The sequence below is a fragment of the Sus scrofa genome, chromosome 13, assembly GCF_054392235.1.
Source record: "Sus scrofa isolate SSC_HxYL_T2T_F1_AM1 chromosome 13, Sscrofa_HxYL_maternal_Yorkshire_Landrace_v2.0, whole genome shotgun sequence".
Taxonomy (NCBI): domain Eukaryota; kingdom Metazoa; phylum Chordata; class Mammalia; order Artiodactyla; family Suidae; genus Sus; species Sus scrofa.
The window spans coordinates 47,929,604-47,943,402 of NC_139395.1; the positions used below are offsets into that span (position 1 = coordinate 47,929,604).

A 13,799-nucleotide genomic window follows, 5' to 3' on the forward strand; every position below is an offset into this window, starting at 1 on the left:
GGTCCAGCTGCCAGATGCACAGGGGCACCAGGATGACTGGAGGAGGCATAGTGGGAGCCCAAGTCCAGCTCGGGCTAGTGTTCCCTCTAGGGTCTGGCTGGGTGAGGCTAGGCAGATGCCAGGCCAGGTCAGAGCTGGAAAGGGTACTGTCGGAGGTAGTCAGCCATACGCCGCGGTAGTGGCAGGCAGTCCACATCAGCCACCAGACGGTTGATGACGAGGCGGCACAGGTGCTGCAGGCTTCGGGCACTGCTTCTGCGCACAAAAGGCTGCACCAGTTTCAGGTGCACAGCAGTTGCAGGCAAGCCTGGGTCACCAGGCGCATCTTCCTTAGGGGTAGGCAGGGTCGGGGTGGGTGCAGGGTCAGGACTGTCACTTCGGGTATCTGCAGCACAGGAGGCCACATAGTGCTGCACAAGGCTGACCACATCTGGAAAGGCCAGGATGCGTGGCCTGGACAGGCAGTTGGAGTCCAGGCGGAAGCTGGAGTCGGCGTACTCAATGCGCACGTTGGTGGGGCCGCGGGTGGTTTTGACCGACAGTGTGAACAGGTAGCTGGGGTGGGTGCTGTCACGTACTAGGAATGTGCCCTCTGGCATCTTCTGCAGGTGTTGCCGGGCCTCGCTGGCCGTAATGGAACCCCAATACCAGCCTAGGCAGATGGAGAGGGGGATAAGAGACGGGTCACAGTGGAAATTAGCTGGGGCACCAACCCATGGCAGGGCAGGGCAGAGCTCAGCCTTGCCTTTCACACTTCCCTGGGGAGGGCTGTACTCCCTCTCCTCCATCAGAGTCTTCTGGGCGGGCTGTGCCTTTCAAGGTACTCACTTGGTAGAGCCAAACTTCCCCCATCAGACTTCCCAGGACATGTCCCGCCTCCCTCCTCAGGCTCACCAGATTCCCGAAGGTAGGAGAAGGTCTTGGCTATGCACAGTAGATCTTCCTCGGGGTCCAGCACCTTAGGCTCACTCTCTGGATGGGCTGGGGACTCCTCTGCTGCCTCCTCCAGGAAGGCCCCAACAGGCAAAGGCTGCATAGCTAGTTCGGGCAGCTCCAGGGACTGGGCCCACAGGGGCCGCTGCCCAGTCTGCTCCACAGCCAGCAAAGGACAAGGTCTAGAAGGGGGTGGATAGGCAGTGAGTGGAAGCCTTGTGCTCGCCCCATTTCCAAAGACCCTTCTCTGCTGCAGACTGTCTACGTGACCTTTGACCAGTCTATCTCACTAGAAGCCCCAGTTTCCTCTCTGCCCACCCATAGGATCAGTGAGACCAGAACCCCACCTCCCACTTGTCATCACTAAAGGCCTCTTAATTCCTTCCCCCACATATGAACCCTCTTCTGAAAGAGACTTCTTTACCCTCCTGCTTTATTAAACAGTAATTACAATCATCCCTCAGGTATCCACGGGGGGGCTCATGGATACCAAAATCTGTGGATGCTCAAGTCCCTAATATGAATGGCATAGTACAATGAATGCACTGGGCTCTCAGTATCCATTGGTTTCACACCTGCAGATGCAGAGGGCCAACTATACTCTTTTGCACCAACTGAATATACAAATCAGTCCCTATAGGCATTTGTAGCTCACAGTGGCCAGCTGGTGTCCCCACCACACTCATAGCCTCATGATGGTGCCTTCCTGGTAGGGGTGGGCTGATTAAATGGCATGGTCCTGGTTGAACCAAGGGATGGACCTGTGTGGGGTCTTCCAAGAGGCCCCAAGATTATGGTAGGATGTCCAAGGTCACATGCTACCTCCCCAGGGGTAAGAATATCTATTGGAGGGATGTAGGTCCACACTGGCCAGGGCTTAGAGGCTGGAATAATCTCCCCAAACAGGTCAGACTCCTATCCTGTTCTCCCCTCCTTCCAGCTGAGGGTCTGGGGTAGACAATTGCCTCTAAAGGCACTGACAAGTCCCACCTCCCATAAATATGAGCTTCCACCAAAGGGCAAGGTACTCATCCCTCTTTCTACATCTCACCCTAACAAGCCTGCCCTACCAGGCACTATGATCTTATGCAAACTTTGCTCTTCTCTAGGTGTCAGTTTTCCCACCCATCTGGTGAGGGGCCCCACCAGCCCAGACATTGAGGGGTCTGGCCACACCCTATTCTCAGTCTGAGGAGCAGCTTCGCTTTAGAGGAAGCCCGCCTGGTATGGCAATCCTGGGGCTTCCTGGGAGTGTGGGGCAAGGTGCTGGTTCCCTAGGAAGAGGCTGCTGGTCCTCTCCCACTTGTCACAAAATAAATCCTTGGCCCTCAGTTCTGGGTCTGGTCCCTTGCTGGCCCTCAAGACACCAAGACAATGAAACCCTGGGCCCTGCTCTAAAGGACAGCTCATAACTCAAAGTCATAAAAGCAAAGAATGTCACGGGGGAGTCAGGGTCTGCCTGCTCCTGAGCTGAGTCTGCCAGGTCAAAGGAAGGAAGAGAGGGGAAAGCAGTGTAGAGATGACAGCATGGACAAAAACAGCCAGGTATTGCTTATGAGACAGGAAGAGGTAGGCAGGAGCCTGTAGCAGGAGGGGAACGAGATCTGATAGTGTAGGTTATAGGTGACTCAGAAGATTTCAATAAGTCAGGGGGCCCATGACCACTCCTAAGAAGGGGCCATAAGACCCTGGCACCCCACAGCCTGCTAATACTTTTCTACCCCTGCTCTAGCTAGCTGTACCTTGGGAGCTCTGGAATCCTTCTTGGGGAACTGGAGGTTGAGTTCCAGGGGACTGGCTGATGGCTGGTCTACTGGGACCCAGAGCTCAGCTCAGGCCCAGGAGTCTTCTAGGAGTATGGTAGGCAGCTAGCCTGTCAGGCCAGATGGAGCCTCTTGGGGTGGACATACCCACCTTAGCAGGGCACACGTGGGTGTGGGCAACCTCCAGGGTTGACATGTATCCAGGTGTGTGAATGGCTGTATTGGTCACCAAAAGCTCCTGGTGAGTGTATATCTGGGGAGGGTTGTGTCCACAGCCTTGTCATCATCATGGTGGTGCTGGTGGCTAGTGTGTTCCAGGTGAGGGTGGCCTGTATGTGTATGTACCTGCTGTGGACCCCAGCCTGTAGGTTCTGCCTGGGAACATAAGCCAATGGGGCGAACTCAGCCCTGAGAGGGAATCACCCCTCAGCAAGGCTGACAACCCAGACCTACAGTTGGGAATCCCTTGCTCCCTACCTCAGGAGGACACTAACTGGTCTGTGGCTGTATGTGTGCAGGTCTTAAAAATCTTGCTCCCTGCCACCCAATGCTGGCCCTGTAGTTTCAAAGGGGCCTTCAGCTGGAGCAAAGTGAAAAAGTATGGGAGCTCGGAATTGGATGGGTCCCAAGGACAAAGGCAGTGGGGGTGGGGGGAAGGTGTTCTGGAGTCCCAAAATTCAGAGAGGAGGAAGGGAGATGATGGAGGCAATCAGAGAGAAATATAGAAGTATGTACAGTCTTCCTAGCCCCTCTAGGTCTCCTCCCTGGAAACAGGACTGCTCAGAGCAAGGGGCATGTCAGCCTTGCCCCACCTTCCACCCTTCTTCACTTGGTACTATGCCAGTTTTAATAACAGCAGTCCTTGGGCCACCCAGCTCTCCCTGGCTGTGGAGCACCTACTCACACCTCCCTGGAGCTTTCTGAGCTCCTATCAGATCAGTCTGGAGAGCATCAGACTCCTTGGTTGAGGCTCTGGATGGAAGGAACGTGCCAAGAATACTCAGCTGAGGCCAAAATTCTGTTTTATCAGTCCCCACCCGACCCGTGCAAGTCTTTGGGAACTTTGGAGAAGGGAGGCAGGAGCCAAGGTCCTTCTCACTTTGGGATCCCAGATTGGACTGAAAGAAGGAGTGAGGCCACTGCGAGAGTGCCTTCAGCAGGACCAGGCCAAACCTAGGGGACAGGTTTGGGGACTAACCCCCTAGGGGATAGGGGAGGGGACAGGCAAGGATCTCATGCTGGCTACCCAAGAAAAGCCTAACTGGCTACCCAAGAAAAGCCTGTGGTAGGAGAGTGGATGACAGTCCAGAGAGGGGAAGGGGCTGGCCCAAGGTCACCACTAGGCCTTTGGGCCAGCAGGCTAGTGTCCAGCGATCAGGGCCCAGAAAGAGGTATGGGCTGCCTGAGGCCTCTACCTGCTCCAGACAGAACCCAAGCTTAGCCCACCCTGTGTTTCTCCTGTCTTCAGCCGACCCCCAGTTTCTCTACCCACAGTGCCAGCAGAGGTAGTGACGAAGTTGTCACCATTTCCTGCTGTCACTCCAGAGGTCTTTCCGAGCTCGGCCATCAAGCTCAACCCGTCAAGCCCCCTTAATAACTCCGTGGCTAGCACGAGGCTAGTACTCTCCCGCGTCCCAGCGCCGACTTGGGAGTGGGCAGAAAGCCGCGCTTACCCCTGAACGCAGAGGACCATGTCCCAGCAGCAGCAGCGGCAGCTCCGGAGCTGGGGCTCGGCCGGACAGCGACGGCTGAACGGAGCCAGTGGGCGCGGATCGCGCTCACAAGGTAGGCTCCCGAGGCGCACGGGCGGCGGACCGGGACTGAGAGGAGGCAGCTCAGGCAAGCGGAGAGGGAGCGGGGGGCGGGCCGGGAGGCGGGGCGGGGCGAGCAGCCTAATCTTTTGTCCTCTGTGTCCCAGCCCTTCCCGGAAGCGACGTCTTCCTAGAACCGCCGGCTGTGCGGCCGGGAGGGGAGGGGTGCGAGCGGAGGCGTCTGGTCCCTAGTCTGGGGCCAAAGGCCGCCACTAAAGGAAACACATTTGATAGATTTCCAAGAACTTTCCAGGAAAATGGGGCGGGATCCTACGTGACGACCAATCGAAGTTCAGGAGGCGGAGCCGAGTGGTCAGGGAGGGCCAATTACAGCTCTAGGACTTTAGGCTGACGTGACCAGGCGAGGTTGAGTGTGATCTAGAGAACCTTGGGGGAAAGACCGAGTTGAAGAAGGCTAGGGAGGTGCTAATGCTCTACCCACCCCAGCCCAGATTTCCTTCCGGCACTTGCTTCGTGGGTGACAGGCCCCATTATCTCTCTGTAGACCAGTGGCAGCACGAGCGCCGGGTCAAAGGCCTGTCCTCCCAGCCAGCGGCTCCTTCAATGTGGTCTGTCTAGTCTGCGAGCGCCCCCTGTGGGCTTCACTTGCTCCCCAAGACTGTTGGGGGAAGTGGGTAGCTTGGGGTGTGGTTTGGAGAGGGACATTGGGGGAGGGATGGGGTGCCGAGGGAGTACTCAAATCCCAGGCGGTCAACGGGGATCAAGCCTGGGGCCACCACGGCCTAAAGGATACAGACGAGATAGTTTTCACTGAGAGCTGGGGGAGAAGGCACCGTTAAAACCTTTGCACCAGGCAGGGCCACCCAGTCTCGGCCCCAAGCTGGCCGGCCCTCCAATTTGGGAAGAAATGACTACCGATCTGAGGCAGGCCAGGATAGTGAGCCCCAGGTCACCCCACAGGACAGTCCACAAGGGTCTCTGCATTGCTGGGCCCCCTAAAAATGTGGGAGAGAGACCCGGAGTGCCAAACACCCAGAGATAAACTGAAGGTAAGATAATAAGGGTAGAGAGTTGAAGCAGTGACACCCCTGCTCCCATCTACATGGAGCACTTGACACATCAAGATCCTCAACAGCTGGTATTGCCCTCTCTGTGCTGAGACCCAGGGAAAAAGTCAGAAGCCCACGCTCCCACCCCTGATCCTCTACCTTTTCCCAGTTCACTGGACTCACCAGGGAGCATCTTGAAAGACCATAGGGGCTGCATATACTTCCTCCAAGCTCTTGGGACAGAGGAGAGAGAGAGTTGGAGAAGTGGCAGGGTCCACACCCCCCTTCCCACTGCCTGATGTGTACCTTATAATCCCAGGTTCCCTGGAAAGAAGGTAAGCTTCAGGTCCCCAAGCAGGGATGACAGACTTCTGGCAGTGTCCAGAGGCTTAAATGGTAGTATCCAGGCTTTCCTCAGGGCAGTTAGGGCTGAGCTTGCCCTGCCTTGAAGGGGATGGAAAACAGAGGAAATCCAAAAGCATGGTGTTGTGAAAAGGACAAAATGACAAATAATGGTTAGGTGAGAATTGACATCAGGGAACCTACTTCTCTGTAAATTTCCTGAAGGGAAGTTGAGCTTTAGTGAAGTTTTACCAGCCCTCCTGAGGAAGCCAGAAGCTGCTTGCATGGGATGGGGATGGCTGTGGTGACCTCACTGCCCACTTTGATGGCTGGGGCACCTGGAGAGCCAGCATGGGGCCTCTGTGTAAGGTGCCATTTCTCCAGTAGGAATTGTCTGCTGCCCCACTTTACTATGAAGAGAAAGGGTCTTCACAGCTGACAAGTAAGAGAGCTGGAATTTGAACGTAGATCCCTGTGGAGACAAATCCCAAGCTCTCTACCCCAAGACTCTACCCCTTTCTTCTAACTGTCACTACTTTACTGAAGTCTTAGTAGGTGCCAGATGCTTTCAGCTGTTTCCAGCCCCATTTCAGCCCCCTACTACATATCGCCTCCTCTTTACAGGTGAGAAACTGAGCCACAGAGAGATATCCCCCATAGACATACCCCTTATCTTACAGGCCCTACCCCTTCCCCTACTTCCTTTCTAGGCTCCTGTGGCAAGTCAACACCTAGGCATCCTTCAGGATCCAACTTTCAGGTCCTCAGTGAAGCCTCCCTGCCTCCAGGCCAGTCAGCATCAGAACACCACGGGCATCCACTTCAAGGTACCCCCTACCAAGGTCAGTGCTTCTGTAGTTCTGTGTGTAAACTAGAGGACCTAAGGGTTTTGCCCTCCAGCTACCCTTTGTGAATTTGACAGCACTATGCATCTCCCCTGCTTGCTGGGGACAGTGGTGTCCCTCTCTTTTGCCCCAGGTGCATGTCTGCCCCAGGTGTTGCAGGTCCCTCTAGCCGCCTAATTAATCACTCCTGCCCCAACTGCTGGACCCACACTGCCACCCAGTGGCAATTCCTCTCATGGTTTCATGTGCCACAACTCCACAGATCTCCCCTCTAGAAAAATCCCTCCCCTAGACCTCAGAGATTTTTGCTGCAGGATCTCTCTGCCTCTCCCTACCCAGAATAGTCACAAGATGGGTCACAAGAACACACAGCAGTGCCTTCCTCAAGGTCTGGCTCATTTGATTTCTAAACTCTCACATGTATGGCCTCTCCTTTCCCCTAAAGAACAGATGGGGTGTGTGTGTGTGTGTGTGTGTGTGTGTGTGTGTGTGTGTGTGTGTGTGTGTGTGTGTGTATTGAGGGAGAGAGTTCAGCTGCTCCCACCCCTACCCTTCCCTTGGCTTACCATCCTAATACTGTGTCCTCCCATCAGTGTGCAGGTGGCAGATACTTACAGGAGCATAAGCAGTGAGGGGAAACCATGCTTTCTGACCTCCCTGGATCACTGCGAAACATGCGTCTATAATGAACCTACGTAGGGAATGTGCGTACTTGAGTAAGTGCTGGCCTTGATGTGGACACTGAAAGGGGAGAAGCATCACCACTGCTTACTTTTTACATTTCAGTATGGCTTGAATTTATTATAATAAGCAAGCTTTGTTTATGCAATTAAAATTTTTAGTGAAAAGGGAGTTCCCATCGTGGCGCAGCGGAAATGAATCCCACTAGGAACCATGAGGGTGGGAGTTTGATCCCTGGCCTTGCTCAGCGGGTCAAGGATCGGGTGTTGCTATGAGTTGTGGTATAGGTTGAAGATGCGGCTCAGATCCTGCATTGCTGTGGCTGTGGTGTAGGCTGGTGACCACAGCTCCAATTAGACCCCTAGCCTGGGAACCTCCATATGCCATGGGTGTGGCCCTAAAAAGACAAAAAGACAAAAAAAATTTTTTTTTCAGTAAAAAGGGACCGGTTTTAAAAATACAAATACAAAAATGTTAGAACAATTGTAATCTAACTCCATTTTTATAAAATAACTCAGAGACCACAGCATGCAGAGATGCCCTTGGCTATGACAAACAGCCAGCCTCCACCCTCAGTTCCCAGCCCCCTGCTTATGAGTTGGGTCTTGGCTGTCCAGAATGAGATCTTGTGCAGCTTTAGGCGCATCTGGTTCAACCTCCATCAGAAAAGGCAAATCCTTCTCAAGCCTCCAAGCTGTGGAACTTTCTGTCTCACAGGGCTTCCTCCAAGGCTCTAAGATCTTGGATCAGATACTCAGGTTGGGCTCAAGAACAGACGTCCTGGGTCCCGCCAGGCATAAATATGTCTGTGTTTTGTGTATGTGCATGCCTGTGTGTCTCTTTGTGCATGTGCACACATGTAAAGGTGTGATTGTGCATATGTGTGTGCATATGTGAATACATGTGAGAACATGTACATGTAGATATGAGAGGAGGGCATAGTTTGAGGGTGAGAACTGGGTCCTGGAGTTGTTCTTTGGGGGTTGAGATGGAGGCTCTACCATAATGGCTACTGACCTCAGGCAGGTCGCTTGACCTCTCAGGGCTTGTCTCTCTTGTGTGCCTGTGGTGTAGGCTGCCTTGGTTTGGTACTGCTCTCTCTCTTCCAGTCTCAAGGAGGTCATGGGGTGCCCAGAAAGGGCACCTACCCAGTGTCTGATCCAAAAGAAGGGCTCAGTTTGCTTAAGTTGAGATTATCATCAGGGCCTCTACCTTACCGAACCCTGCTAGCTTGAAGGTTGCCTCAAGGAGACAGGAAAGAGGGCCCCCCCACCTCCCTATCCAGCTCAAAGCCTGTGCCTGCTCTCCTGGAGCTGTGGCCCCAAAGAGCCTGGACCTGAAGTCAAGCCGTCTACATGTATCCACATGCCTGTGTGTGTTGCAGCATAGGGGCAGGGAACTCACCTGGCTCCAATTCCAAGGCCAGAGAGTACCTTTGGATACTTAGGTGTGGAGGGAAGATAACCTAGGGATGGGACAGAGGCCTCGGTTCCTGCAATCCTGCAAGGGTCTGTAGATGGCAGCAGAGGCCTGCATAGGGATCCTTCAAATCACACCTTTCTTGTCCCAGGTGAACCACCTTGTTCTGGGATGAGAGGTGAGAGGGATGTGCATGAGTAGTGATTTGTCCAAGGAGACAGCTACACACTCTGCAGCTCTAGACAAGTTGTTTTCTCTCAGGGGTCCTCAGTTTCCTCATCTGTGACATAAGAGTTAACAGCCTGTGATAGGAAACCAGGTTCAAAATATGTAATCTAAGATGGGCTCAGAGTAGGGACCTAAATGTGGAAGGGAAAACCACTCAGCTAATAAAGAATATGTGACAGACCAATGGAACAGAATAGAGAATCCGGAAATAAACCCTGACACCTATGGTCAATTAATCTTTGACAAAGGAGGCAAGAACATAAAATGGGAAAAAGAAAGTCTATTCAGCAAGCATTGCTGGGAAACCTGGACAGCTGCATGCAAAGCAATGAAACTAGAACACACCCTCACACCATGCACAAAAATAAACTCAAAATGGCTGAAAGACTTAAATAGATGACAGGACACCATCAAACTCCTAGAAGAAAACATAGGCAAAACACTCTCTGACATCAACATCATGAATATTTTCTCAGGTCAGTCTCCCAAAGCAATAGAAATTAGAGCAAAAATAAACCCATGGGCCCTCATCAAACTGAAAAGCTTTTGCACAGCAAAGGAAACCCAAAAGAAAACAAAAAGACAACTTACAGAATGGGAGAAAACAGTTGCAAATGATGCAACTGACAAGGGCTTAATCTCTAGAATATATAAGCAACTTATACAACCCAACAGCAAAAAAGCCAATCAATCAATGGAAAAATGGGCAAAAGACCTGAATAGACATTTCTCCAAAGAAGATATACAGATGGCCAACAAACACATGAAAAAATGCTCAACATCGCTGATTATAAGAGAAATGCAAATCAAAACTACCATGAGATACCACCTCACACCAGTCAGAATGGTCATCATTAATAAGCCCACAAATAACAAGTGCTGGAGGGGTTGTGGAGAAAAGGGAACCCTCCTGCACTCTTGGTGGGAATGTAAACTGGCACAGCCACTATGGAGAACAGTTTGGAGATACCTTAGAAATCTATCCATAGAACTTCCATATGACCCCGCAATCCCACTCTTGGGCATCTATCCGGACAAAACTCTACTTGAAAGAGACACATGCACCCGCATGTTCATTGCAGCACTATTCACAATAGCCAGGACATGGAAACAACCCAAATGTCCATCGACAGATGATTGGATTCGGAAGGTGTGGTATATATACACAATGGAATACTACTCAGCCATAAAAAAGAATGATGACATAATGCCATTTGCAGCAACATGGATGGAGCTAGAGAATCTCATCCTGAGTGAAATGAGCCAGAAAGACAAAGACAAATGCCATATGATATCACTTATAACTGGAATCTAATATCCAGCACAAATGAACATCTCAGAAAAGAAAATCATGGACTTGGAGAAGAGACTTGTGGTTGCCTGATGGGAGGGGGAGGGAGTGGGAGGGATCGGGAGATTGGGCTTATCAGACACAACTTAGAATAGATTTACAAGGAGATCCTGCTGAATAGCTTTGAGAACTTTGTCTAGATACTCATGTTGCAACAGAAGAAAGGGTGGGGGAAAAATGTAATGTATACATGTAAGGATAACCTGACCCCCTTGCTGTACAGTGGGGAAAAAAAAAAAAAGAATATCTGTCACTGGGGTGGGAGAAGACTTTTAAAACACAACACCCTAAGCTCAAACCATAAGATGAAAAGTTGATCCATCTGACCAAATGGGAATTTAGGATTTCTGGTCTTAGGATACTGAATCCCAAGAGAATATGAGCAGGAGATGGACGGTAGGGAAGAGATGGCCAGAACCACTAGGAACTAGAGAGACGCGAATCACAACAAAATTCCATTTCACTTGGCATGTTGGCAAAAATTAGTACTTTAGGTAGGTGGCGGTGGGCCACCGCTAAGGAAATCGCAAGCTTTACAAATTATTCTGGAAGGTCTCAGGGCAGAGTGCAGAGAAAACACCCCACTAAAGGGGCTCCCTGAGTCTCCGAGAGAAACAAGACTTCCTATGCTGCCACTTCTTTGGTGGCTGGTAAAATTCGAGGCTCAAACAACCCACGCAGAACCTCGCTCTCTAGAGCTGGGGTCTACCGGGCCACTGGCGGAGCCTCGGTGGTTTCCGCCCCCTCGAGAAGCCACGCCCCCTATTGCTGCCGCTGCTCTGGGCGGGCCCCGCCGGGCCCCGCCCAATCCTGCCAAGGGCCTCCTGGCCCTTTAAGGCTGACCGAGCCCGGCCTCTAGTCTGGGACGCGTGGGGGAGGGGGGCGGTCACATGGGCCGACGGCTGCGCGGCTCCGCTCCGGGCTCCCGCGGCCGCTGGCTCCGGCTACTGCCGCCCCTACCTCTTACCGGCCCTGCAGCCGGGTGTACTGCCAGGTACGCCCTCGCCAGGTACACTTTCCCTGGGCCCCCTCCACCTCCCACTCCCGGGACCTCGCGGCCCTTTCCCTTCTAGATGGGTGGCCGGGCGGGACTCTCCTGTGCCCCGCTGCGCGACCACCGCCCCCCTGCCGCGTCTCCGTACACTCCAGCAGTTCGCCTGGCATTCCCAGCCCTGTCCCTGGCCCAAAACCCAGTGTGGTTCAGGGGCTCCAAGGCTGGGGTATATTGAAGTAATCTGAGCGGAACTCACTCTTCCTTTCTTCCCCAAGTGGCCTTGGACACGCCAGGCTGGGGCCGCCTCTGAGCGCCCCGCGGGGGCCATGGATGTCGAGACAGCAGAGGATCAGGGGGGCCCTGCGCCCCCGCCAGGTGCACCCTGCGGAACTTGCTTAGCAGGCGCTCCGGCCCTCGGGGGGCGGCGCGAGCCCAAGAAGTACGCAGTGACCGACGACTACCAGTTGTCCAAGCAGGTGCTGGGCTTGGGTGTGAACGGCAAGGTGCTGGAATGTTTCCATCGGCTCACTGGGCAGAAATGTGCCCTGAAGGTCAGTGACCCTTCACTGCCGTGTGGGTGACCCAGAGGGCCCAGCAGCAGAGACCTGTGGCCTCGGGGCCTCTGTTAAGCTTCTTATGCTCAGCATCTTCTTCCGCCCTCTTACTACCCGGTAAGGACAGGCTCCTGGTCCTCCCTTCTTTACAGTTGGGGAAACTGAGGCTAGGCCTAGGGTGTCCTGTGCCAGGGAGCAAGGGGGTGGAGTCAGTATGCGTACAGCCTGCTGTACCCGGAAGCAGGGAAGGAGTGGCTCCTGACTCTGGGTTTCTGACTGGGCCCAAGGAGGGCCTTCATTCAGCTTGGCTGCTCCTTCCCTGAGAAGCTCTTCTGACTGGAATGGGTCTAAGTTTCTTTCTACCTGAGAATGAGTCCCTGTGAAAGCTTGAAGTGGGGCTGCATTCTCCTGTGGCCCCTGCCTGCCTGGGCTCCTGGGTGGGAGCCTCCCAGGGCTGACTGGTGGGCAAGGATGACACCCATCACACCTGTGGGCAGGAGCTGCTGATGGACTTCAGCTGAGTCACCAGACCCATGTTGAAAGGGGCAGGTCCTATCCAAGTCTGACCCACCTTGTTTCCTGGGCAGAGGGCAAGCCAGCCAGCTAGCCACATCACACCAGAGGCTCCTTATAGGCCTAGCTGAGATCTCAGTGATACAGGTGGAATCCAGGGAGTCCTGGGGGTGGCTGGTCTAGCTATGTAGTTCTGGTTTAGGTCATATATAGAGTTCTGGGCCCAGGACCCTGCCCCATACCCAGAATCCCTTGAATCTGGGGTCATCACTGGGAAATTTACTTAATTGCAGCCCGTGCCAATAGCAACCTGAATGGTAGAACATGGCAAGGAGAGTGGCTCCTAGAGGTTAGAATACAGCAAAGGATATTCTCATTTTACAGACATTGCAATTATGAGCCCAAGTGCAGAGTCCTACAGATGTAGCTCTCATCTTTGGCCTGCATTTGCCAGTTCCATGATCTTGGACTCTTGAAATCAGGTTTCTGCTCAAGGGTTTATAAGATAAGGAGTTGACGTGAGCTTGGAAGAGATGATGTGTGTAGAATAATTGGTACAGGGCCTGATGCAAGCATGGACAGGCTATAAGACTTATTTAGGGTACAGAGTCTGCAAGTATCCTATCAGGAACCTGGGCCCAGCTCCCTGTGTCTTTCCCAATGGTGTTAGGGCTGATAGAGAGGGTCATCTCCCCAGGGTGATCTTGGAGACCACAAGAATGGGTCCAGAGGATGCTCAGGGCTGGGCTGGTGAGGCTGGGTCTTAGGAACAGCTTCTTTGCTTACTAACCCAACAGTGGAGTGGGGTTGGGGGGCCCTTTTGGAGCCCCAGGCAGGGAATTCTCTGAGTCCTTCAGGAAAAAGATGGCTCTTCTGAGGGGAGATGGGGCTGAAGAGGTGAGAAGTGAGGGTTTCCACCCTCTCCCTCAGCATCATCTTCGTCCTTTCACCCCTGCTAGGACACCCGGCACAGTCAGGATGGGCAAGGGACCAACTGAGGCCAGAGCATCTCTTCGTAAAACCAAGGCTTTGGTCTTATGAGTCAGGGCTGGGCTCTGACCAGCTCCTGTGGTACTCCTGCTGCTGTGAGTGAGGCAGGAATGGAGTGGGAGGCCAGAATTCATGGGCCCAGGCAGCAACGGCTTTAATCAGGACTGCACCCAGGCCCTTCTCCATAGCAACGGCTTTAATCAGGACTGCACCCAGGCCCTTCTCCCCTTCTCCATAGGTGTGTCTGACAAGTGACTTCTGACTGCAACAACTTCCTAAGCACCTCTTCTTGAATCTAGGGCTTCAAGGCTCTCTGTTCTGGACTGGAAACTAGGGCAGGCCTAGAACTTTAGGCTTTTTGGATG

General features: G+C 53.2%; 2 protein-coding genes and 1 long non-coding RNA gene across 6 annotated transcripts in view; 2 read left to right on the forward strand and 1 right to left on the reverse strand.

Annotated features, from left to right (window-relative positions):
- Positions 1–128: 128 nt before the first annotated feature.
- CISH (cytokine inducible SH2 containing protein) lies at positions 129–4,389 on the reverse strand. The gene is given in 3 exon segments (NM_001315788.1): positions 129–652; positions 895–1,115; positions 4,370–4,389. Coding segments are annotated over 3 exon segments (765 nt in total).
- Positions 4,390–4,876: 487 nt separating this feature from the next.
- On the forward strand, positions 4,877–6,704 carry LOC146397326 (uncharacterized). The gene is made up of 3 exons (XR_014823170.1): positions 4,877–5,517; positions 6,247–6,483; positions 6,570–6,704. It is a non-coding gene; the product is annotated as an uncharacterized LOC146397326 (long non-coding RNA).
- A 4,563-nt stretch (positions 6,705–11,267) lies between these two features.
- MAPKAPK3 (MAPK activated protein kinase 3) overlaps positions 11,268–13,799 on the forward strand; it is a 28,412-nt gene continuing 25,880 nt past the window's right edge. Inside the window, exons 1-2 of one of the 4 annotated variants that reach the window (XM_084986676.1) lie at positions 11,268–11,392; positions 11,653–12,048. Coding sequence is in view for 2 of the 4 variants with exons in the window: in XM_005669545.4 (XP_005669602.2) it covers positions 11,704–11,928 (225 nt within the window). In the remaining 2 variants the exon portion in view is untranslated. 4 annotated transcript variants of the gene reach the window in all.